Source organism: Amphiprion ocellaris, chromosome 12, assembly GCF_022539595.1.
Source record: "Amphiprion ocellaris isolate individual 3 ecotype Okinawa chromosome 12, ASM2253959v1, whole genome shotgun sequence".
NCBI lineage: Eukaryota > Metazoa > Chordata > Actinopteri > Pomacentridae > Amphiprion > Amphiprion ocellaris.
The window spans coordinates 12,839,417-12,866,557 of record NC_072777.1 but is presented as its reverse complement, the minus strand read 5'-3'; the positions used below and the strand labels follow the sequence as shown (position 1 = coordinate 12,866,557).

The window sequence follows — 27,141 nt, the reverse complement described above, 5'->3', positions numbered from 1 at the left end:
TGATGGATCAGAGCTGTTTTGGCGGCATGATGGGAATCTATCTCATATTAGGCAGTTGGTTTTAATGTTAGAGCTGATAAGTGTTTGGTACTACAATGTGGAGTACCATAAGGGTCAATTCTAGGTCATCTTTCACATCCACATGTTTCCACTTGTTTACTTTGTGAGAAAACAAGTGACACATTTTTGATTTGAAAGTCAGTGCTTCTGCACTCCGAATATGGCTACAAGTTATCAAGATGTTTGGCCTCCATGGGCAGGTCTGAGTACTGGGCTGGCCTGTGTGTGATCCGCACTTTCAACCAGCACTATATGATACCAGATTTAAACAATGGTCACACTTGGGTATAACAACATTTGGTAGTATAATATCAAAAGGTCAGATGGACAGCTTTCAAAATCGCTTGCTTAAATTTGGACTTGAAAAACATGATTTCTTCAGGTACCTCCAACTCAGACATTATTTTGTTAAGGAAATACATGGAGCCTTGACTAAAACCCCCTCTAACCTTGTTCAAATTTTTCTGGATGTCTATAAAGGATCTAGTAACAAAAATATTGTTGGTAAAATGTATAAAGTTTTAAATTTGCTTGATAATAAAATGTATCTTTATGTGAAAAAACAATGGGAGAATGATTTGAAAGTTGATATATCAGAGGAGCATTGGTTGGAGGGATGGAAGTCTCAGAGCCGTACCACTAACTCGCTTACCTGGAGAGACTTTTGTTGGAAAAGCCTGATCCGTTTTTTTTATCACTCCTGTACGAAAATCTAAATTTCGGGCCATCCAGTTTTCCTGCGGGAGAGAGTGTGGATCTGTCCAGGTGGACCAGGTCCATATATTTTGGTCATGCCCAGGTATAACTGACTTTTGGAAGAAGGCGACAAATCTGTGATTGGTATTCGATTGGAAATTTCTTTTTCTGTGTTGTTTCGTTGTATACCCCCCAGAGGAAATAAGTCAAAGGGATGCATACTTATTCAGGATAATTCTTGTTGCTGCAAAAAAAGCAATCACAAAATGTTGGCTCAAAAGAGACACTCCCTCAATGGCACTTCTGATTCAAACTGTCAAAGACATAAGAACAATGGAGCTCATGACTTTCAGCCTCCGCCTACAACAACACAAGGGAAGAAAATATTGGGAAAAATGGGACAGTCATATACAATCTTTCGATAAAGACACTGACAAGATTTGAATCTGTACCTGTGAACTGTTTTGTTAGTTATGTTTCTTTTACATTGTGAATGCCCAATTTTTTTTCCGTCTAAAATAATAAAAAATAAAGTTAAAAAAAAAAAGAAAGTCAGTGCTTACCCACCCCTTCTGTTGAAAAATTTAAGTTAAATCAGAAATTGAGAAACTGTAGTATATCAACTAAATCAACTTTTAAAAATACCACATAAGAAAAAACACATCAATCACCATTTTGAAAATGTTGTAAAACTCAAGGACTTATGTCCAAGCAAGAAGTAAAAAAAGCTCAATCATTGGTTCATCTAAGTATCGTGAATTTAAGTAAATATGTGTTTTCACTCATTTCAACAGAGCAATGAGATACTTAAGGCTTGTCCATTTTGAAATATTAGAAAATACAGAATAACTGCCCCCCAAAAGAAAGAAATAGCCCAATAAAAAAGGTAGTATATGTTCTTGTTTTGTACTTCTGCTCTGTAGGTTTAAAGTCAGATAAAAAAATCCCAGCAGGAAGATCCGAGTTTTACTTTAAGGGGAGGTCACACTAAAGAAGCTGACAAAGGCTGCAGTCTCAAGGTCAGTGCATGTTGACTTACACAGAGATAAGTGAGGTTACCTCATCTAAATGGTGATAAGAACATGGCTGCTTGCCTGGCCTTGTACCCTACATTCTGAATTAGTGTCTGAATACACTGGAGCACGAGCTTTTCTGCCTCCTTCAGCACGACTACGTGCATTCAGAATTTATTGTGTTGCCTTTGCTCAGAGTACCGGAGCTGCCCTCAACTTTTTAATTACCTCTGAATACAACTGCCAAAGTAAAGTAGATGGAGAAAAAACTGAAGAGATACACAAGCAAACAAACACCTGCAGTCATTTTCTGTTGTGATCTTAAAACTATCCTATGGTTTCTATCATTTCTTCCATAAATGTGTTCTTTTAGGTGTTTGACCACATTCCAGGTCGTGAGAGTCTATGAAACCATTTGAAACTGCAACTATTATAGTGTTACTACGCAAGTATACTTCATTTGACCTGGAAGTCAACATGTAGCAACAACCGCACTAACCACTTGGAGGTCCTTATGAACTGACATCAATCTGACACTCTCACGTAGCTAGGAATACATTTTTTGGGGTAATGCGGGTGACCTTTTTCACTTGGATGATTTACAACATTGACCCTGTGTACTTGTGATAGATTGATATGTTCTTATAACCATTTCACTTGTCATTACTCTCATAGGCATACACTATTCATCAATCAAGATTCTTTATCATGCAGTGACAAAGCTGAGTAGGTTCAAGACAAATGATAGTCCCAACTCTGAAAGTTTATCTGGACAATGTTTAAAGCTTGCTGGGACTAAATTAGTTTGTCTTGTATTGCTTGGTGAATGAATACGTGTTTGAAATTTAAGAGACTGAACAAAAATTTCATACAAAAGACAATAGTGGAAAATGTAAAAGACAACATAGGCATCTTGGAATGAGAATCTGCAAAGTCGTCCTCCATCACACATTCACAGATGACTTATGATAATAAGTGTAAATGCAGCATCAGCACACATTTGAGATCAAGGATTAGTAGCCCACCTGGAGGCAGGACAGAAGGCCAGGGCTCTGACTGCATGGTCATGAGCAAGTAGGCACCGATACGGCAGCAGACTCAGTGACTCGTCCGACTCTCGCACTCGCAACAGCGCAGACTTCGTTGATAGATCCCATAGACCTACTACACCTGTAGAGAGAAGGAGGCAGCAAGAATGTATCACACAAAACAGCACAAAAACTGAAAATACAGCATGAAGAATAAAGTATGCATATGGATGAACCTGAGGGATCCAGATTTGTTCAATCTTTCAAACACTGAACAGTTAATCAAGAACATCTCCAAGGGATCAATGCGTACCATCATAGAATCCAACAGCCATTATATTGTATGGCTTTTCAGGCAGCCAATCCATAGACATAATTAGTCCACTCATTTCATGGCGAGGAGCTTTGAAGGAGCCCAGCCTCAAAGTTAGTACTCCTTGTGCCTGCAGAGAACAAGAGACAGGAATTACAATGCAAACAGCAGCGTTGGGCATTATATTTTCCTGTATGCCAATGCTATTTACATGTGCTAATTCGTAGCCTCATGTGTAGGTGTTCAGAAATAAATACAGAGAACTGTGACAGCATGATGAAATTACACAAGAAAAAATTTTATAAGAGGAGCCTACCTTGTATATTCTTGGTTTTTCGCTATCTGTTCCTGTGGAGAGATGCATAAAATCAGACTTGGTAACTGTTAATAGCTGGTATGAAAACTATGCATTGGAATCTATACAAAGAACATAAACATGGGCATTTCCACAGAATAAAAAATTAGAATCTAGTGTTGGATGTCATTTGTACATTTTTGTACTGCTTCATTGGTACAAACAGCACAAAAATCAGTTTTATGTCACGTCCTATAGGCAGTGAGGACCACCAGCTTGGCTCTACATTGACAGACTTGGCTCAGTTTTCTTCATTGTGAGCAGCACTTTGTCAGTGTCAGATGTAATTAAGTTCAGTTGTGCTCCAAGCAGAGCAGCATTAGAACTTGAACATGATGAGCCATTACCATGTTATGACTGTTAAACATTTTTGAACATGGCAACACTGCCATGTTAAGGACTTGCTCCAGAGAAAATCTATTCCTTTCCCCTTTGTTAACATGTCCGTATGGCGTTTTCTGTATGATAGAAGACAGAAAATGAATGAAAAACCTGTCAAAGCCATGGCTCAGCATTTTTGCCGAGAAGTTGCAGTGTACCAATGACACCAATGTCTCAGAAACACTGATTCACACTTACACAGTTTCATATGCAACAATTCTTAAGAACCAATCCTGTGGACTTGCAGGGTGGAACTTTCTGTATTTGTGTGTGTTTAGAGTGTTGTTCAGGTGAGCTGGTGCGCTCAAGCTGCAGCAAGTGTGCTGGGTGGGGAGAGAGCATAGATTTCATAGAGCTGCACATTGTAAAGGATGCAGCCGTGTAGAGTTACACTGAAGCCATTAAAAGGTGGGACAGGATCATTTTACTGGAAAAAACTGGACAAAGACTTTAAAGCTATTATTTTTGGCATCATTGGACAAGATATCCATTATAACCTTTTTCTTTTTCTACCTTTTCTACTTCCTAAAGGCTGTTTTTTCAGGCTTTAGAAAGTAAAGGCCATGACACTTGCCCAACCACAGGTACTACTAGGTGAGATAGCATAAAGAGCAATAAAGTCTTTGGTGCGAGTGGGACTTGGTGGCTAAATGGGTAACAGACAACTTTCACTCAGAAGAGTGGTGTGAATCTAGAACTGAGTGTTGATTTTCTTTTAAACTATTTTTGTGCATACACCTGTACTCGGCTGGTGGGAGGGACTCAGGACACCGAGGGCAGATTTGCAGGAGGAAAACTGTCATTTCGAAATTCTTTCCTTTTCTAGATTTCTGCCTACTGCAGCTTCAACAAGCTTATGGCTGAATAAATGTTGAGGAGGGTAATCATGTTAGACAGCAATACCACTCAGTATTATGTATGGACAGATTACTGCTGCAGTGAATAAATAGATACTGGAGGGCAGCTCTTAAGCTGAGTGTATTAAGTTATTTACTTTTATAATGTTAGCCTGCTAAAGTAGGAAGAGCAAATTCATTTCATTTAACCTAAAATGTAGACAAGTACGAAATATAACCTATGTGCTCGATGAAGTGTCAAAGATCACCATATACCAAAATATTTCTTGAAAGTGGAATTACCACCACACCATTGTACTTCTCCACCAGTCACTCAAGTTGCAGTTTATTTTCAAGACTCCTGTCCAAACTTAACCTTACATTCTTTGGATACAAAATGTCATCAGCACATTTGCCATGATTAATGTATAAATTGTTTAATTAAGAAGAAATATCGCTTGTACAACAGACAACCCTCCTGACTTTACTATCACCGACATGGAGGCATAACCAGGAAAGTAATCAAATTTTATCAACTCAATGTTTATGGGAATCCGTCCAAATGATGGACTGTGATGCGTTGGACGGATGAAAGGACGAACCAACTTTGCCAACGGTAGTAAGCCCCTGATGTGTCCAAAAAAAATGACTGGATACTCGGCACCACTTTGGCAGTAATTCTGCTGTGCGTGTCTTGACCATTGCTGTTGAGTTTAATAGATGTAAAATCCAATAACAAAAAAGGGTGTCAGACTGTTCCAGATCATTAGTTTTCTCTCCTCCTCCAGTTTAGATTACTGTGAGTTGAGATCAATAGTGTCCTCTTCACTCTCCTATACCCTCCATCAAGTCAGCTTGGCCTCAGGAAAACACGCACTAGTGCTTTTATATAAGCCTCTTGAGTTGTAAATCAAGGCTTGCTCTTTTAGTTCGCCAGACCAACAGAAAGACCTGATGTGAACTCCATGCATGCTGTCAGTGAGAATACGTCGACTCATGTTATCCAGCATGACTTCCCAACTTGGACTTGTGTTTCACAGAAGCCTGAAATGACATTTAATTGGAGTCTGTCACTAAGCAACTGACAAACTCTCAGCTTCTAAGACACTGTGCTCTTCTTAATTGTGAAAATACTTGCATTTACAAAAAGGTATTTAAGCTGAAGTAGCAGCACCAGACACTGAATTCTGTATTCTACTCTTCCTTTAACATACCTTGTCAAAACTTGGCACCTACATTCCCCATTGTGTATTTTAGTCACCAACAGTTTGGATGAAAACTTGTGGCATCCACCCATCAGGAAGTACAGTTGAGGAGTGTGCTCAGGGGTCTGGTTAGTTCACATTTTTCTTGCTCCAAACCTCCAGTTTTTTTTGCCTTTCAAATTTGTAGCCTCTACTTACAATTTGGCATGCAAGCAGACTCTGATGTGCAACTTGTGGACATCTGCTTCATTTCCCTAGTTAAGGTTCAGTTTTTTTGTTCTGACACTTGGAAACCCTACCAAACATACACATGAATATCTAGTATAATGTATTTTTACAGTGATATAAACATGACTAAAGTTGCAGAACTTGATTTTATCTGAGCTGTAATACTGATAAAGTAGGCTTTCGAGATAAACAACAGTGATATCTACTGCCGATAGACACTTCATCAAGAGTAATTAGAAAATAGTTTAGTTGTTTCACCTAAATGCATTAGGCAGTGTTACACTTTTCATGAGTACAGCAGGGCCTGCATGTCAACTTTGTAACCTCCACAGTTCTGGAAGAGTCCACACGTACCCCTCTATGGACATCCATGCAGCCCAAACTGTCCTACTACAAGGAAAGTAGTGTGCACATGCAGGTTACATTGATACTACAGGGAACGTATGGAACAGAGCGGACATTTGTGGACAAGATTAGTAATATAATTACAAGTACCAGACATTTATGGGTGTCTGCAGCTGTCTGTTAGCACATTTCCAAGGGAAAGGCTTCAGATGCAAACTACTATGAAAGCACATAAAAAAGAGCAAAGTTTGCAAGGGTGCTTCCTCCCTTCTCATCAATTTGTGTGTGGGAGTCCTATTTAACTGATGTCTATAGTAAGTCAGCACTGTATATTTTTTTTTAAATCGGGTTTCGTGTTTAGGTGCTAATAAATGAAAATTAATACAGTTAATCTACACTAAACCTTCTGTTTTCCAGTTCTTAACAATAAACCCAGTTTTTCCTGTAAAGCATATATTTTAAACATATACTTGAAAATAATACAAGTGCATCTCATATATTGAGAATAGGATGGACGTTTTTCCTGCAATATTCTAATAATATGAGATACACCTGTAGTAACACAAAAATGCTAAACTGAAAATGAACAGTGGACTGATTCTTGCAGTGAATAAAAACACAATGCACACTAAGGACGCTCCCGCCTCCTTCCCCACCCAATCCCAAGTAAGTCCTTGGTGATTGACAGAGTAGGGATACAAGAAGAGTCAGCTATTAGACCTAAAATTCATAGCTTCCAACACTAACAACTGGCTTGGTGATGCATCTTCTTTGTCATTTCAATTATAGATCCTTGTCTGATGGAAAACGCAGCTGTAAATTATGTGAGTTCACTACGCCGTCTTGCATTCTCCCTTTTGTCATTTTTTCCCTCCTTCCACACTCGCGTCTACACCTCCAACCTCCTCCGCCCTCCAATTCTGCGGCTTTAACAGCCTGCTCTGTTCATTCACTTGCTCATTCATTCTGGTGACTGGATGGACAAAAGCCATTTATAATTATCTGCTGCTAACGGTGCTGGGCTGGAGGAGAGAGAGTCAAACACACACACACACACGCACACACACACACACACACACACACACACACACACACACACACACACACACACACACACACACACACACACACACACCCCGTTTAACACCATCCAAGCCAATTTCACCTTTAACCTTTTCAACTGATACTGAAACTGGCAGAAATTATATCCACCTATAGTCACATAAGATAGCTAATCTCAGTTCAATTAGTACTGATCGTGTCAGGCTGAGAGGCGATATGAAGAAATTCACGAGTCATTTTTCACTTGGTTGATGGTACCTCTTTCATCCATCCCTGTCCCCTCTAGGGTCAGTTCAAAATAAATGTAGCTCTCTGAAAAACACTAGCGTCGATGAGAGGTATTTTTCTACCTGCAAAATAAGCTTTAAGTCAGCAGGTCAAAATCACGTGCTAGCAGAGTTGTTTGTTGAAAGCCTGCAGAAATTTCACATCTTCCTTGCAATCACATGATTAGACTGCACAAATAACTTTCAAATGCTTCAGGTTTGTGTCTGCTGCAGTCACTCTGTTTGCCGGCCTTTGACAAAAGTCTATCTAATGCAATGGTCACTGAAAGACAACTGAACAGATGTAAAAGTTCATGTCCAACTTTGGTTTTTGATCTTCAGCAGTTGTTGTGAAGTAAATGTGATGTAACATTTTGTGCTGAACATTACATTTTGGTGCATGTAGTTGTAGAATATGTGGTCCAAAGACTGATGAGCATATTGTGGAAAATTTCACAAGTGCAAGTTCCACGCGGAAATCTTGAGTTGGAAGGCCTTAGCAACATTCTAAGTTTAGCTCAAGATCACTCCCTTCTTCCTCTAAGGCAGTTCAAGGGCCTCTGCATGCATCCTGGGGTCAAGTACGTCAGCACTCGGAGCAAACCACTGGGAGTGCATTGTTTTGGGTAAAGGTAGTGGGAGACACAGAGTTGTTGTTGGTTTTGACTGTGAAGCTCGTCTTGCATGGGCAACTATTGGTCCTCACCAGCCGTAGCCTTCACCAGAGGAGGTGTTTGGATATATATAGAGCGGAAGAAGGACTCAGATAGTGTTCCTCATAAGGTCTGCATAGATGCCATGGGGCAAGTGATGGAGGGCGAACTGCTCCATTATTAATAGGTTGTTTATGAGCCATCGAAGGCATACACTTGGTTTGTTCAAACAACTAAATTTTGCACTTTCCCTATGTTCTTTCATGGCTTTCATGGTTTGCATCTAATACATTTAAGAGAAACTATCACATATTCTATCAGTTAATTTTCTTACTGCTATTGATGAAGCGTCTGCTGCTGGTACCATTTACCAAGGCTTAGGGGCAGCATTACTTTGATGGTCAAAAACCAAGAACAACAAATGGCAGGGATTATCATGACCAACACGATCAACTAAAACTCTGTGACCACCATATTTGATAAACCAGATTTTGACTGCCTGATTCAAAGAATGCAATAAACCAGACCACCATAATGGTCCAATAAGGAACTAGAAAAGCGCTCAGTGAGTGCAGTATTCCGCCAAGGCTGTTCATTCCTCCATATGGCATGGTCAAAAATGCAGCATTTTTTTTTTTTTTAAGAAATGCAGCATTTGTTTATTAGTTGTTGATTATCAGAAATCATGGCAACATGGAATGTGGCCATTTAATATAGATGTACCCACAAACAAAATGACCTCACGCAGAGCACATATGTAGCGGGCGACGGGAATTGATGGGACTCAGAAACAACCCCACAATTTAATCAATTGGTCCTTGTATCATTTCCGACGGAGAAGTCCCGGTAAGTCCGCAGCGGTCGATTTATAGTAGGATCGCAATCATGTGATCGTCAGCAGTCAGCTGAACTAGTGTTGACTTGTAGCCATAGTTACAGTGACGGCGTACCGCTATCTGTTTTTGAGTAACGTTGCGAACAGACAGACAGACAGACAAATCAACGCCGATCGTCACATAACTCCAGCGCGTTCCTTGGCCGAATAATAAAAACAGCAGAGTGTGAAAAGCTGATTATGCATTTGTCTATTATCTCTGACACTGAATGTATTAATATCAGCTAGCATTTATAGATGTCACTGCAAACACAAACACCAACAGCTATAAGGTATGTGTGTAGAAGCACATCCAACAACATCACGCAGATGTACCAATCACTTGAACTAGATGTCAAAGCAGACCAAGAGCCCAAAACATTACAGAACCAACTGACATTTACATTTCATCAGATACAGAAAAAAGAAAGTGTCACTTTGCGCAATTTCAAAAGATAAAACCGCACTGCTGGCTTAAATGATCAATTTACCCCACCACCATTCCCCCACTTTTCTACTCACGCTTCCTGTCTCTCTCTCTCCACTGTCTTATACATAATAAAAGTAAAAAGTAAAAAAGGCCAAAAATAATAACTTAAAAAAAAATACAGTCTTTAGTTTTGCAAGTGACTCTTCATAATTCATACATTCATTTTCTACATGAAAGAGTTGTCTTTGTTCATGCATTATTAATCACTAAATTTTGAATTTCACTTTGGCATGTTAATACTTTCTTGCATCCCAAGCTGCATTTTTGTGACTTCATGAGCATAATTGAAAAGAAAAAAATGAATGGAATGGTATGATTTTGTGGTTTTTGCCTTGCAAGTATTAAAATCATGATAAGATCGGTAACATCACATTCATGACATTCTGGCTATTAGATCTGGGTATTTCTTGTGTTTCAGTGAAAACCAGCTAGAGGGAAGGTCAGGGTTCTTCACAACCATTAGGAGAGTCCCATTGTACTGCAATCTAGAGAATGTCACTGTTTGTCAAGGTGGACCAACGATTGGTTAGCCTCATATGCTGTGGGCACCGGCACCAACAGGATAAATGGTTGATACTGTGGACATGGTGGATGTTTCATAAGCTGACTCCAGTAAATGTGTAAATTTGATTACCAACAAAAACGAGATGAACGATAAATATGTGCTTAGTAGAGTAGCATTTGAGACAACATTTAATCATTTATGCTGAGAGAAAAATACAGAAACCATACAATTTTTAAGATTTTATAAGTGCATTGGGGGAAATTTCGGCTTCAGACCTCAGTACTTCCCAAACTGTGACTACAACTGTGCTCGAAAGCTCTGTGTTAGCCCATGTTTGTCTGTTCAGTTGTGTCTGTGTGTGTGTTTTGGTGCAGTTATCTTCAAATGTGAGCTTTCTCCAACCATTCTGTCCAATAACTATAACCTATAGTTGGAAGCAGGGGTTGATGTAGCAGAAGTAGCTCTTTGGAAACTGGACCCAATGATCCATGGCTACAAAATAAAATGGAAACCAGAGGCCATGAAGCAATGGGGGGAAAAGTAAAAAGAATAGAAATGTCAGGCTTTATACTGCTTTTTATGTCCACACTGGGGGACTAGAATTTTTTCTTGATTATAAAACCAAGCCATGTGGAATATTGTGGAGTCTGATGTCAAATAATATATTGAATTTCACCGTAATATTAACATATGATTGACTGTACATGAGCTCCTCTAGAGCGGTGCCCTTAAATCAGAGTAAGAGCAGCTCTTGCATGTGTGATACATGTAATTATAGGTGAATAACTGAGATTCTGTCAAAGTAAATGCGTAAATACTCTAGGTTCTCTATATTTAAAGAAATGTATTCTTCACAAAACAAAATCATTAAAAGCTGACAAACACAGATATCAGTCAACACTCATGATACACTGTGCTACAGAGAAGGCATGCCCCATAAGATAAGGCTTAATGGCACGTAAGAAGGTTGTGTCGACCGTGACACAATGTAAGCGTGTGAGCATTCATTTTCAAGGTGTGTGCTGTACTGAAATGCTATGATCTTAGACTGGTGTTATGTTTAATCAGATTAGCCCATAGTGCTGGGCTCACGCAGACAGATAAACACACGCACACACACACACATGCAGATATAACTGGGCTTCTGTTTATGATGGATGTGGCAGATAAGCTCGCCATTAATCTCATTCATACAGTGTTCTATCAGCACAGCCCCAGAGGCAGCTGACGCAGTGATCTGAATGGACTGGACCACAGGCCCCACCATCCATAATGTCAGCATATACTCACACTCCAGGAGAGCGTTCTCTGTGTGCACGTGTTCTCCGCTGCCATTATTAAAGCGGCAAGAAATAGTTTTAAAGACCCTCAAGCACTAAATACACACACACACACGAGGGGAGTGAGGGTCTTTATGGTTACTGTCCTCGTATCGAGCATAAGATCTGGTCTAGTTAATGAGGTCCGTGTCTGATATGATGGATAAGCTGCTCTGTGATTGATTACATACTTACTGATGAGTTCATTTGGCTGTGTATAAACGCCTGTAACATAGTCATTATGAGGAAAACTATTCATCAATTATTCGATCAACAGACAATTAATTAGCTAACTATTTTGAAAATTAGTAGTTTTTGTAATTTTTTATTGATTAAAAAAAGGCTTGTGCCTAACTTCTATGGGGTTAGGATTTTTTCTATTGAAAACTGAAAATCCTAAAGTTTGAAACTTTTATTCAAAGATGTTATTCTGGGCTTTAAGATGGGAAACTGTGAGCATAATCTACATTTCTATGGATGTGTATGCTTAATTGTCAATTGATTAATTACTTTTTAATTTAAACTGTTTAAAATATGGGGCTGCACAGTGGTGTAGTGGTTAGCACTTTCGCCTTGCAGCGAGAAGATCCCTGGTTCGCGTCCCGGCTTTCCTGGGATCTTTCTGCATGGAGTTTGCATGTTCTCCCTGTGCATGCGTGGGTTTTCTCCGGGTACTCCGGCTTCCTCCCACAGTCCAAAAATATGCTGAGGTTAATTGATTATTCTAAATTGCCCGTAGGTGTGAATGTGAGAGTGATTGTTTGTCTCTGTATGTAGCCCTGTGACAGACTGGTGACCTGTCTAGGGTGTCCCCTGCCTTCGCCCGAGTCAGCTGGGATAGGCTCCAGCCCCCCCCGCGACCCTAGTGAGGAATAAGCGGTGTATAGATAATGGATGGATGGATGTTTAAAATATATTAACCGAAAAGGCAGAACATGATGGACACGCATATCAGAAAGTGTATTGTACATTTATCTTTAGTGCCTCGTTATTCTTACTGTTTGATGAGATGGAAGACTGTAGCTTGTTTGCTGCATGTAATACTGTAAAAAACCTGAAGGGGAAATCACTCAGACTACTTACTAGAGAACATTGTGGGTTTTTTTTAGATCACAATGGGCACCAAGACAGAGACTTCTTTAGTAGTAAAAGGTTTCCTGTCAGAGCTTATAAAATAAAGATGAACCAAAGTTAACCAGGACATCAGCTGAGTGACTACTGTACCAGAGCAAGTGGTATGTATCCATGGTTAGAAATTGTATTCTCAGCATAGAGGAAATTTTTAAAGGTATTCAATTTGATTTAGGGATTAATTGGTTATTGATTGATAATGTGGCTGATTATCGATTAAGAATGGATTATAAATTTGCGTTCCTATATATTTCCATAAATTCTGTAACAATGTAATGTCATTATGTGAAAAGTTCTCACTTCTTATACTTGGTAATATTCTTTGTTGTGGTGTATAAATGAATAGATTATGGAAAGGAGTCAAAATCAGTAACTGGGTGCAGTTTAGGGAGGTTTCAACACAGTGAAGCTGGTCATTTTTTACATTGGTGCAATTATCCAAATACGATGCAGATTGTCTTATTCCAGGCCAGTGTTCTCAGACTACAGCAGGAAACTGGTAATTACCACAGGGCTTTAGAAGGCCAACACTGCCCTCTGCTGGACACAGGACACATTTCATTGTATGGCTGTCTTGTCTGGTCAGTGCTGTGCACTAATCTAAAACTTCATGTGTAATTTTTACCATTACTGTAACTGAGTGGTTCTAATTGCTGCAAACTGAAGGGGAAATTGTAGTCAACTATGACTAATAATTACAGTCCTACCTGAGTTAGCTAGCTTCTGGCTGGAGTGCAGAGCATCCGGGTGGGGCAGGCTGTAAATGGTGACCACACAGTTGGAGGTGGCTACAGCCAGAAGACCCAGTCTGGGCAGGAAAGGAGCCTGAAGGGTGAAAGCACGAATGTCACCTGACTTCTAAATGTCAATCTCAGCTACAGGCTATAACACTTCATGTTGGACTTCTTTTGTAAAAACATTTTACCTTTCTGACACAGTTGGGAAGCTCCCAGCCTCCTGCAGGACACCACTTTATATGCCATACGACGCCATTGTCCTGGGCTAAACCATAGGCCAGGACAGGCTGGGAGTCCGGTCTGCAGAGACATTAGTCAGGGGAGTGGGGGGAAGAAAGATGAATATCTAAAAGCTAAAGGTGACTCAGGTAGCAGAGCAGGTTGTCTGCTAAATACAGGGTTGGCAGGTCAATCTTCAGTACTTCAACATGCCAAAGTGTCTTTGGGCAAGACACTGTGGCCCAGTTTTCTCCTGGTTGCAGCAGAGCATTGTGCATGGCAACTCTATTGCAATTGATCTGTGTGAGTGGGCGAATGAAAAACACAACAAAAAGTGCCTCATGGAACCGCGCTAATGCTAAAAGGTGCTGTACAAGTGCACAAGATTTAACATTTAAATGAAAAAAACTTTTTAGCTCAGGAAACCTCCAACAACAGCACTGCAAAATAATCATATCATAGTTAGCCTTCCTATATCCACATCATGGGAATCCTACTGTGTGTATTTCATCTGTACCTGCTGTCGTATTCCAATTTGCTCACGTCCCACAGCTGAACAAGTCCAGAACCTGTACAAGTCTTATTAGCGTAGTGCAAGTCATCCATCCCTCGATGGCAGGCCAGAGCAATGTACTGCGTTGCAATAGCACCATCGGGTGTCGGACACCACTCCAGGGCCCAGACCGGTCCGCCTGCATACAACAACATGTCCCAACGTTCTGGGTGAGGTGGCAGCGCCTCAAATCTGTCAGTTACACAACAGAAATTTTAAAAAAAAGTGAGCAAATGAGGAAAAATGCATCAAAAAGCACTGCAACTGAAATACAAATTCACTTTATTTCTCCCCCACTACAAACCAACAAAAACAATTAAAAGTAGGCAATGAAAAACTGAATTACAAATAGTGACCACTATTAATATTCGTCTTAATTCTTAGGTGTCTTGTGTAATCATGTTGACGACTATGCCTTTCCACTTTTCTCTGTCATATGTTGCATGAATTACAGTGTTGGCATTCGCTGTATTTGACCAATGTTTGATGCTGTCAATATATGTCATTCTCTGGCATCCTTTTGCTTTCTTCCCTTCTATTTTTTCTGTTATTGCAAGATTCTTTATACTATTCCTCCTCATCCCATGTCCTAGGAATTCAACTTTTCTTGATTTGATGGTTGCCAGCATTGTTCTTTTCGCATTTGCTCTCGTAAGCACCTCTTCATTGGTTACTCTTTCTACCAACAATATCTTCAGCATTCTTCGTAGGAACCACACTTCCGTTGCCTGGAGTCTCTTCTGCACGTTGTTTAATATTGTCCATGTTTTGGCATCCATATAGCAAGACTGACCAGACGTAGCATCTGAGGATTCTTAGTTTTGTCGGCATACTGATGTGTGTATTCATGAAGATGGTCTTTTTCTTGTTAAAAGCATCTTTGGCGATGGCAACATGTCTCTTGATTGATAGTCTCTACGTCTGTGAGACATATTGCCATAGATATAGAGAATATCAAAAATCAGTAATAATAATAATCAAGTTTTTTCACTTTGTTCTGCTTTAAAGTTGGTGTTGTCTCTACCATAAAACACTGAAGTAACAAATTATCAAGCAACATGTAATTTCACATTACAGAGGATATCAAATGCTGAGCTACATTTTCCCAGCTACGATTCCAGCTGAAAATAATAATAATTTTAGTCTCACCTGCTGAGTCTTTGCGGAGGCATCTCTTTCTTCTTGAGACCTTCTCTGGACACACTGAAAGCAGCTGAGTGAACCTCCTGAGGGAGGTATGTTTCCAAATCACTAAAGTAACACATAAGATGTACAAAAATCTGTTAAATAACTTTTCATTGATACATATCTCACCAGACATATAAAGCAGATGCTTCATAACCCCTGACAGGATAGAAACATGTTTAAAACCATGTTCCTTCTTTATGGAGTCCTGCATCCGCTGTCATACCTCTGAAGTTAATCAGGAATGCTGTCTGCCTGTATAAGTAGTCCTACACCACTTCTGTTCTCCATTTACTACACGGTCTCCCTGCTGCTGCTCACATCCTTTCTAAAAGCCTAATGCAGGTTTTCAGGCCGGAGAAGGGAACTGCTGCATCTGAGCTCTGGTCAAACTTTATACTCCTGCCTGACCTGTGGCCTCCTTTTCTGTCTAAGAATCTGGTGGTTGCATCTCAGTCAAAGCTTCTCTTAGTTACAGCTGAACTCAGTCAGTAGAGTCATTGCCTATCATCTGCTGCAGGTCAGTAACTTCTCAGACTATGTGTCAACAATCCTTTATGTTTTCTTATTTAAAAATATATATATCTTTAAGTATTTTACCCGTACTGAATTTTTTGTAAAAGGGATACTCTTCCAGTTTTGAGTGATATTGAGTTCATGATCCTGCATTTATTGTTAGGTGGCTTAGACAGGTGTGTGCCAAATAATGTAATATACAAAAAGAGTGTGTTAACTACAATAAAGCTTGAGCGGACGAGATATAAGGCCATGTGACAACTTGCAGTGAATGAAGATAAACTGTTTGCGCTTCTAATTAACTTCCTTGAGACACAAACGTTGCCAGTTTTGAAACACAATCAGCATGCAGAATATTCAGCATGGCTTTCTGTATTTAAAACTTTTATTGGAAAAAGGTTTAAAGCAGCTTCTGTAATGCAGAGAGTAAGAAAGCCACTGAGCAAACAATGCTAAAACTAAAACTCACTCTATGAGCCCATGTCCGGAAAAAAGTGAATTTAACCCACTAACGACAGAAAATGTTCACTACCTTTGTGGCACAAGGTCCCAGTCACTGGTGGAGGGGACCCACTCTGGAAACACCCAGCTGCTGTAGTGCTCTTCACGGCTGAAAACGCACACATACACAAGCACATGGCTAAAAATAACAAGCAGTTTAGTAAACAAGTGCGTGTTTGTCAGTGGCGTGTTCTTCCACAGTGGTTGTGCTCCTCTGGATGTTTATATTGGAGTTTGTAAAATGATATTATGACTGAGTCAGCTCTTCTACATTATGTGTGTTGTGAGAAAAAAAACGACAAATTAAAACGCACTTCTTTCTGGTAGAGATGTTTGAAATATCAACAGGACAGTTACCGCAGACGTACAGTGGGAGGACAATGACACTCACTGCTAGTTCATGCTGACAGTTACTTACTGCTAACCGACTGTGCGACTTTAAAAGCTACTTATAGTAAACACAGTTAAACACAACTAGAAGACAGGAGTGAGTGAAGCTACTTACAACTTCTTGATCGCCTCAGTGAAGTCCCAGACTGGCTTCATGATGCCAATGGTGAGTCCGTTCAGAGGTTGGGGATACGAGCATATCTGCAGGAGAAAAAAAAAAGTTGTTGCCATTATGCACATCTTCTTTTTTCTTTCCTCTCAGTCTTGCTACATTAATTCTGCAGCTATCCTAATATTCTCAAAAAAGATACTCAACTTTGGTTCAAATAATAATGATTCATGCTTTGGCGCCAGTTGTGAAGTTTTTTACTTGTAAGAATTTTGTTGATAAAATGATGCAATTTTTATCTGAAGTGTCTCTGAAAGGTGTTTACTGGTGTCAGAAGAGGTGACTCATAGCATAATATTTAAGGTGGTGAGAAACATATAGGAATGATTGCTGGTCTAAATACACAACATTCAGAAGGCAGAGTGGAAAAAAATCTTCCATTCAATGTCAATTGGGTATCCAACGTCTGGACAGAACCCCTTTTAAAAATTGCAGAAAAATCACCTTCTTTTGAAAGTCTGACAGTAATAAAGGTAAAATAAACAGTCTGTTTAATAAGACTGATCTGTAATAACGAAACTTTCAGAATTCCACTTTGAAACTCACACAACCAACACTCACTCGGGGCGCCACATTTAAAAAATACAGTAAAGATCAGAAAAAAAAAAATACTAACATTGTTCTTGTCATAAAAAACTGCTGGACTTCTTCCACGTGTTCCCAGGTCCAGATCTGAGTCTGAATGTGACTCCTCTGATTCTTCTTCATCTCCCACCTCTTCAACCTCCTCTTCTTCTTCTTCAATATCTGGAACAAAGTCTTCATCTTCTGCAGCATCACTGTCAAAATGTATCCTTTTTCTGCCTCTACGCCCTGCAGGAAAATACAGAAGAATTAAGGATACATAAAAACTTTTGCCACTATTACTAGACATAACATATAGATTAACTCTTCTGTATTGGTGACGTAATTTTATATTGCAACAAGAAAAGCACTCAGAGAGCGCAGTACTCTGCCAAGGCTGCTCAGTAGTTGTATGATTTCAGATGGATAAGTCTTGATAAGTCTGCAGTGGTCTACTTGTCAGCAGGCAGCTGCTGTAGTGTTCACTTCTTGTCATGGTTACAGTGACTCCGTGCCGCTATCTCGCAATGATACAGAAATCTTTACCAAATCTGTGGATCCAGACTACAAGCCACATCACTGCCAAAATCTAATCATTTGCTATTTGTGTCATTTCCGAGCTTCCCTGAAAATTTCATCCAAATCCGTTAGTCCGTTTTTGAGTAATGTTGCTAACAGACAGACAAACAGACAAACAAATGTATACAGATCGTCACATAACTCCGCCGCATTCCTTAGCGGAGTAAGAAACTCCGGAGATTACTGGCCTCATCTTAATAGTCATTAAAAACTGAAAGCATAATATCTCTGCCTCCAGCCCACCTCCGACCACCAACACACAACTACTATGACATATGAAATGTTGGAACACTGACGTTCACATGTACTTTATATCTTATTTAAAGACACATTATCATGATGCTACACTTTCCTTCACAAATGAAGACTTGAGAAAAACAATGATTAGGATAAGTACAAAAAAAATATATTAATTTCTCAGCAGGAGCATTAATTCTCCAGAATGGTACATGCTGATACAAAACAACACTATTTACCAGGGGTATGGTTTTGTAATGTGGTACATATCATCTTTAAAAGTAAATGATTAGTGTAGCTTAGCTTAGCATAAAAACTGTTCTGGTTCTCACATTTTGAAAATACTCCTGCCAACAACACACCCTGGTTATAGTCTGGAAACTCCTGATCGATAAAATGGTTATGCCTATACTGATTAGCTGCCCATACAGCTTATGCAGCTGTAGGTATGCTAAAAACTACAGTAAATATTAGTTAACTCCTCAAACCCCGTTATATACTGATGGGTTTAAAAGGTTTTCATAAAAACTGTCAAAATTATACCATTTATCAGAGCCAGAAAACAGACAGGATTGCTACATTTTTAACTCTTCAACATTCCTGGAGGGATATATATATATATATATTATAGATAATGAATGGATGGAACATTCCTTGAACTAATCATGTGTGATATGAAGTTCAGTCAAAAAAATTAACCAAATCTACTTTGATTGTGTTAATATTTCATCAAAATCAACTATTAACTAATATGGGAGATAAGTATTGAAACAAATTAAATATGTAAATAGTAAAATTTCCATAGTAAATCTAGTCAACATTCTTATCAATATTTGTAAAAAAAAAAAGTCATCATGGACTGGACGTAGCTGCTGGAGGAGGACAGGAGCTTCAGGTACTCCTCAGACATCCTGGAAGGTTTGACTTTTCTTCACTCCCACCGCATCTTGCACCTGGACATAAAACCTGCCAACGTGCTGGTGTCCAGTGAGGACGTCTGCAAAATCGCCGACTTCGGCTGTTCTCTGAAACTGGACCATGGACAGTCAGTGGCGTGTTTTCCACAGTGGTTATGCTCCTCTGGATGTTTATATTGGAGTTTGTAAAATGATATTATGACTGAGTCAGCTCTTCTACATTATGTGTGTTGTGAGAAAAAAAACGACAAATTAAAACGCACCAGACCGACGTGAATCCTGCCGGCTTTCTTTCACGGAAGGTGAACTACAAACATTTATGGCAGTTATAGCATAACTTTGTCTTATTGCATTGAAATGATTCATGTTGGTTACTCTCTTCTCCTTGCTATAATTGTGCTGGTGAAAAAGAGGCACTAGACTTAAAATGCAATGAAAAATTTGCAAAACAGTGAAGAAAAATGTGACAGCAGCACAAAAAGGTGCAAAGGGTTACTTTTCAAAGAGGTGTTTGAGAGTTTGACATTTTAGTTTCATTTAGATGAGAATATTTATACACATCTTATGTTTGCTAGCTTAGCTTAGCATAAAAGCCTAACGTAGCAAAATCCATCTCCCAGCACCTCTAGAGCTCATCATGCTGTAGGTTTACTGCAGCTTCATATTTACTGTAGAGGTCATAAAGTGGTTGCAACCTTCTCCTACGACTCTCTGTGAGAAAGTGTATAAATGTACTTCTTGAATGTGTAACTACTAACCTAATTTTGGTTTGGAGCAAATGCAGGTTTGGTAGTATTCAGCTAAATATGCTATTTTTGAATATAATTTCTTTCTATTTAAGTTTACATATGCTTTGGAAATAGGATGAAGCCAACACCGTCCATCAGAATTCGGATCACCCAGAAACATTAGGCAACTACCTTTAATGTGTATTTTGTAATACATAATATAATGTAAGCATGAGAACCAGGGAGTATTACATGAAACACGAGGTTGTCTGAAATGGTGCTTGGATGTGTTTGATGCACTGAGAGTAAGAGGCATATCAACTGTACCTTTGTGTTCTTTGGAACTTTTCTGCTCTGCGTTGGAGTCTTCACCGTCGGCAGATGGCTGGGAGTCGGGCTCATCGCTGGGGTGACTAAGGACCTCTTTAGCCAAAATCTGGAGGTACTTCAGCGCCCTGGAAGATTTTGTTCACATTGTTTTAACAGTAAATTCTTAGATTGTCATTTCAGATGTATCAAGAACATTTGTCGTTTTGAGGACGTTCCAGTTGTTTCTGGAAGATTAATGATCCCACAGTTAAAAGTGTCCATGTTTATACATGCAGGACTAATGCTGTAGACCAGTACAGTTAATGGAACATCAGACTTTATGTAACTTACGCTTTGGCAGCTCCTCTCCGGCGTCGGCCACCTGATCCGACCTCCTCATGTTCTTCTGTGTTATTCTCACTTGGTGGATCTTTAACTGGTTCCACGTTCTGTACAGGCTGCTTCCTGACATATTTTCTCTTTGGTTTCGGTGGCCCGTTTTCTTGCTGCACACTGTCCTGAACTACAACCTCTCCAGATGTGAGGTCTCCATCGGTAGCGGGAGGTTTTCTGGCCGGAGTTTTTGTGGTAGGAGTTTTTTTAGCAGGGGTCCTTTTTGAAGGCGTTTTCCGAGGTTTACCTTGTTTTTTAGGCGTCTCTGCTTCAGTCTCGTCAACTACCTCTGGAGGTGTTTTGTCCGTTGCTTCTTTTGCCTCATCTGCAGTCTGTTGAGTGGCAGTTTTAGCTTTTCCCCTCTTTGCTGATGTCTTTTGAGAAGCTGCTCTTTCTCTTCCTGACCTCCTTCTAGGTGTTTTTTGTTTTTCAACAGGTACGTCATCAGTTTCATAATCAAAATACTTGGGATTTTTCTTTCGTTGTCGTCCTCTTGAGCTGGGCGGTAAATCCCCACTTTGCTCTGACGGCTTCTCTTGCTCTGCAAATAGAGTGATATCATTACTCAGATTCAAATTAAAATAAAAAAATGCACTGAATGGACCATTAAGATGACACATACTTGCATTAAAAGGAATATATGCACAATTATCTTTTGTCTATCCCAAGGTTACATCCCAACAAATGCTACTTTTACAGCCTGCATCTTTACAATAAAAAATTGTAAGGAATATATATAATAGTTGCACTATAAAATATGGCAGATGTTGTGGAAAATGAAGGAAAATGTGCACAAATTTAAATTTCAGGCTCTGGAAGTAGTCATGTGTGCAAATTAAATAATTTACACTCTTGAACTACTTACTTTGAAGACAAAAATTAACATGACAAGTTAAATTGTATGTTTTTTTTAATCATTGTTAAATATGTTTTTAGTAAGTCAAAAATCAACACATATAATATCCATTGCTTTGTAACATTTGCTTTTCTGCATTAAGACACAGTTCACCACTGAGTGTTGAGGACACAAATACTAATGATTTTCGATCTTTTCCTTCAGTAAAAGTAGCCAAAAATACACATTTAAAATATTCTAATCCATTTAAAAATGTAATGAAGTCAAAGTAAGTATTAACAACTAAATGCACTTTAAGTATTAAAAGTTTAATTTTGCAGTAAAATGCTCCCTGTCAAGGATTCATGATTGTATTGGATGTTTTGGGATTATTATTACTGCTGTATTAATGTGGAGTTTACATTTTACTGCTGTAGATATTTAGGGCTGAGCTAATTAACTACTTCATGTAGTAGTGTAGCACTGCACAAAACACTGTTTCAGCTTCAACAATGCGATGAACTCATGCAAAAAATTCCGTCTCAGGAAATGCAATGTGAATTAAGGCAAATTACCTCAAACATATCACCTTAGCATTTTTTTTTTTGTTGCTTGATACAAAAAGAAAGCTTATTCTCATTTTCAATGACTAATCTACAAGGGGAGTTTGTCCAATAGAAGATAATTTACTCAGATTTTTGTTCTTGGATACACATAAGCTTTTCTTTTGTCTTTAACTTTACAATATGATGACTTTGTTGACATACAAGCTCCACGTGTGCACAGCAAGAAACAGGAGAGAAACACTGACAAAGAAGAATTGCTTGCAAAAAGAATCATTTGTATGGACAAATTTCAGATACAGGCAGGCAGATACGGACCAAAAACAGATACTCAGTTATCAGCGTCTTGCAATTGTTGCCACTATACAAGGAAATACATGCTCTATATGATGAGTGCAAAGCCAGATCTGAATGTCTACAAAACAAAGTACTATTTTGGATGCCTTTACCAGTATTACACTGTATGAGAAAGGCTCCAGATATCCTTTTCCAAATATTTAAAAATTACTTTGTATCTTTTAAATGCAGATAAATTGCCCTAGAATATCATCCAAGATTTTTAGAATGAATAATTATTTCCAAATAGAGTTGCTCAAGTTGTATCCCGGAAAAAACAAAATGTCGTAATGCCAGTTTTTTTTAAATATTAAGCAACATTGTTGTCTTTGGTAGTTTCATCTACAGCAACACAGCATATTCTATGTACCATGTGCTTGTAGCGTTGCTGTCCTGTTCATGGTAATGCATTTTACAACTAATCTAAGATGATTAAAAAATACTGTATGTAGCTTAAGAAGTAGAAGGCATTTTTTCAACCCATTAAGGAACACCTTTTCTTCAAAATTAGACATATGCAGACTGTTTTTGGGTAGGAAGGCCATGAAAAATTGTAATCTGAAAACTAACAAGTAATTAAAATGATCAGACAAATGTAGTAGAGTGAAGAGTACAATATTTGCCTCTGAGAGGTAGTGTAAAAGTACAAGGCTACAAGAAATGGAAATTCTCAAGTACAGATATCTCAAATTTATACTACAGTACTTGAGTAATGCACTTAGTTACATTCCACCACTGAATGTAATAAATGAGATAATCTAACTACATATTCATTTGAAATAATTAATGTTGTACTTGTAGGAACCTTCACACCACCACACAGCTGCCAGAGTACAGTATGTTGACAGACCTTGTCCAGAGGCAGTGGGATCCATCAGCTCTGGGTTTCTGCTGCTGCCGTTGTCTTGTTAGACGCCTCCTCATGTGTAGAGAAAGTTTCTCCTCACTCTGCTTTTGCTGCTACACAGACAGAAACACAAGACAGACATAGTATTTTTATAAACTACCTCACAGCATCTGCAAAATGTATCATGGAAGTGACTACAGATACAGTAATATTTCATCATACTACTTCAGTGATCCCCCTTAGCCTGGGAATGACTGTCTTGGTTATAAAACACTATTCAACGGAATAATGAGAGGAAATAAATATAAAAGCCCTGCCTTTACTATATTTTCATAATGTAACAGCTTGCTAATAATAAGTTTGGAGAAGTAGGGAAACAGCTAGTAGTCGTTTGAGTCTGTCACACCAAACTCCATTCAGAAATATGACAGTTTAACGCAGTCTTCTCTACTGACAAGTGAACATGTACATTACACACACAAAGACTTACAGTCCGTAATGTTTTAAAATCACTCTTTAATTCGGCGCAGGTTACGACAACCGAACATACGAAGCATTAAGTTATTAAAGTGATAAACTTCAGTAAGTCGTTTGTTTTTGCAATGAGTCACTTCGTCTTTTAGCCACGCTACAGAGCTAACACACACACAGCTAATGCTAACTGGCTAAAGTAGCAGTGGAGTGTGTGTGTCGCTATATGAACTATCATGTAGTTAAAATCAGCCTGCAACCGAATACTAGCACTGTTAAAAACTCAACCTGTGTGGTTCCACGGCTTCTTCCCCGGTGGCGAAGGCTGAGAGACCTCGTACCGATTACGAGAAGCTGGACTCCCGCCACCCGGGATCGAATCCCAAACTCCGCTACCGGCAGCGACACGGTGGAGGATCACCGGAGCCCCAGATACCAGACCGACATGTGAATCCTGCCGGCTTTCTTTCACGGAAGGTGAACTACAAACATCTCCCGTGTTGTTTCCTCCGGTTCATGGAGCTGAAAGCCACATTTTGCTTACAACAGACCGCCATGTTACTGTGGCAGCACCGTGGTCCACACCGCCCCCCACCAGCACACAGAGGAACTGCAGCCAATGAACTGTAGCAGCCGAGAGTTCAATCCTGACCAGGGGCAGGAGGAGGTCAGCAGGGGCTTTTAACAGTAGATCTACACCTGGAGGAACTTTATAAAGTGTATTAGTTTTCTTTTTTGTACATACTAGTAACACTATCGTTTTTAAACTGCTGCTACACTGTTTTAAACTGCTACTACACTGCCTTTAAAAAAAAAATTACTTTCTGAAAAAATTACATCGTATGTATTGTATATGTTGAGATATTTTATACATATACTTTTAAATATTTTTTTACCAGTTCAATGGCGAGCTAATGCACCAAAATTTATTCAAATGTGCACCAACTAATGTATATTATGAATGACAATAAAGTGGCTATCCTATTCTATTCTATTCTATTCTATTCTATTCTATTCTATTCTATTCTATTCTATTCTGCCTTCCATGCACGCTTTATTTACTCACTATAGTCACTGTATGTTGCTAAAGTGCCCACTAAGGTACCCCTATGGTGGGCCAAACATGATAAAACAACCTCTAATATGCCCACACAAAGCAAAAAAGATACAGGGGTAAATAAGGATGAAGTGCCTGGTAGAGATTCTGTAATGAAGTGCTCTTGTAAGTGGCACTTCTACCTTTAAAATTTTATGTTTTCTTTGGGATAATACAGTTGTAATTTGTTTCTCACATTTTGTGGTGTGGAAGGTCAAAACAAACTTTTTTATGTTTTTTTTTTGTACTTTAAGCAAGTGTATGGACTAAACATCATCAATGATACAGTACTATTTATGTATAAAGACTACTGTTAATTGTAGTTTTACATGTAGTCCTTTACAGCTGTATAACATGTAGATGCATCTAGTTTCTAAAAATGCATTTGTAACACCAAAGCTCGGATGAATTTGCACATGTAGAGACAGTAGCTTTGGGTTTACCTGTAATTACAGAAGGTTAGGAATAGGCAGAAGGCTAATATAATGAGATCTGTTCAATGCACCTACAGGGAGTTTCACATTCAAAGATTGAATCCAAAGCTGCAAAACAGAGTTAGGAGATGAAGGAGGCCATTAGAGAGATGCTCAGTTCAACATCTGCCTCGGCATGTTGGCAAGTTTTAAAAAAAGGATCTGATCACGCAAGAAATATGAAAGCTGGAAATGATTTTTAACACAGAAGTCTTTTCCTTTTAACCTCAATGACACTATGAAGGCTTCGTCTTTTTACCAAACATGCATCGTTCTCTGCTGATGGGGCTCTTTGAACATATCAGGCGCCCTTCATATTCATATTTTGAAACCATCACTGACTCTTCTAACATGACACACACATTACATACTGAATCCGAATTTCTGCACTGACCCCCATCTTATACTCATGTCCATTCCTTAAATAATAATGCTTGTCCTATTATATGCATGTTATCAACTGTTAGGTTTTGTTTAATAAAAATATATAAATCTAAGCAGTTTAACAGATTAAATGAAATTAATAATACGTACTAACAATTTAAAGTCCCCCAAAAACTCAGCTCTGTGTATCAGCATTAATTAATTCCATGAAAATAGTCCCCTCGTGCTCCCTGAACCACTCATTCACAATGTGAGACCCATGAATCCTGGCATCGTCATCTTGGAACATGTCCATGTCATCAGGGAAGAAAAACTCCATTGATGGAAAGACCTGGTCATTCAGTATATTCAGGAAGTCAGCTGACCTCCTTTGTTGGGAACATAATGCTGCTGAACTTGACCAACCTCAGATCATAACCTGAACCCCCACAGGTTATAGGCATGATGAGTGCATCCCTTCATCCGCCTCTCTTCTTACCCTGATGCACCCATTGCTTTGAAACAGGGTAAATCTGGACTCATCAGATCACATGACCTTCTTTCATTGCCTCAGAATCCAATCTTTATGCTACCTAGCAAACCGAAGCCTTTTTTCTGAGCCTCACTAATCAGTGGTTTTCTTAGAGCTACACAGCTGTTTAGTCCCAGTTCCTTGAGTTCCCTTCACATTGTGAGTGTGGAAATGCTCTTACTTTCACTATTAAACATAGCTGTGAGTTCTACTATTGATTTCCTCGATCATCTAGAGTTTGTTCCAACCACATTTCTTCCTTGAAGATGATGGTTCACCACTATCCTTCAGGTTTTAATAATGCGTTGATGGTTCTTAACCTGATTTTAGTAGTTTCAGAAATCTCCTTAGTTATTTTCTTTTCTTGATGCAGGCCAATAATTTGACCCTTCTGAGACAGATTAACATCCTTTCTATGACCACAGGATATGTCTTCTGACATTGCTGTTTAAGAAATGAGAAGCTCCTCACTGTATCAGCTAGGGTTAAATAAGTTGTTGCCTGATGAAGCATATTTATCACTGCAGTAATTTAATGCCTTTTCATGTTTTACAAAAAAATAATTTAACTATTTTGTTGTCCAGAGTCGGGCAATGTACACAAAAAACCTGTCATGACTTCATCTGCAGCTGTTCATAGTCCTTTTTTTTAAAGGATGCAAGTGGAGAAATAGTATTTACCACTACAGAAGTCGTCATGCAGTCTCTTGACAATGCAGCTGAAAGGGCAGGCAAGCAATTTAATCAGGACCTGTAGTTTAGAAAATACAAAATACAAGTCAGATAGACAGTTGCATCAGTGAACAGATGTTGTAATTATCCTGTGTGCCAGTCCTCAGGTCAATACAACTACGACACAGAACTCAAAA

The 27,141-nt window shown here is 39.0% G+C and overlaps 1 protein-coding gene across 2 annotated transcripts in view; it reads right to left on the bottom strand.

The window, feature by feature from the left end:
- The window catches only part of gtf3c2 (general transcription factor IIIC, polypeptide 2, beta), a 39,361-nt gene extending 14,964 nt beyond the window's left edge, over positions 1-24,397 (bottom strand). Inside the window, exons 1-14 of one of the 2 annotated variants that reach the window (XM_023279987.3) lie at positions 24,098-24,397; positions 23,342-23,451; positions 20,716-21,298; positions 20,383-20,510; positions 17,647-17,843; positions 16,977-17,062; positions 16,503-16,580; positions 15,419-15,520; positions 14,234-14,461; positions 13,686-13,797; positions 13,468-13,585; positions 3,427-3,458; positions 3,111-3,240; positions 2,795-2,939 (exon numbers count right to left, since the gene is read on the bottom strand). In XM_023279987.3, the coding sequence (XP_023135755.2) occupies positions 2,795-2,939; positions 3,111-3,240; positions 3,427-3,458; positions 13,468-13,585; positions 13,686-13,797; positions 14,234-14,461; positions 15,419-15,520; positions 16,503-16,580; positions 16,977-17,062; positions 17,647-17,843; positions 20,383-20,510; positions 20,716-21,298; positions 23,342-23,366 (1,964 nt within the window). In that variant the 5' untranslated portion in view covers positions 23,367-23,451; positions 24,098-24,397. The remainder of the gene's footprint in view (positions 1-2,794; positions 2,940-3,110; positions 3,241-3,426; positions 3,459-13,467; positions 13,586-13,685; positions 13,798-14,233; positions 14,462-15,418; positions 15,521-16,502; positions 16,581-16,976; positions 17,063-17,646; positions 17,844-20,382; positions 20,511-20,715; positions 21,299-23,341; positions 23,452-24,097) is intronic. The other variant, XM_055016009.1, reaches the window with a different exon arrangement.
- Positions 24,398-27,141: the final 2,744 nt, after the last annotated feature.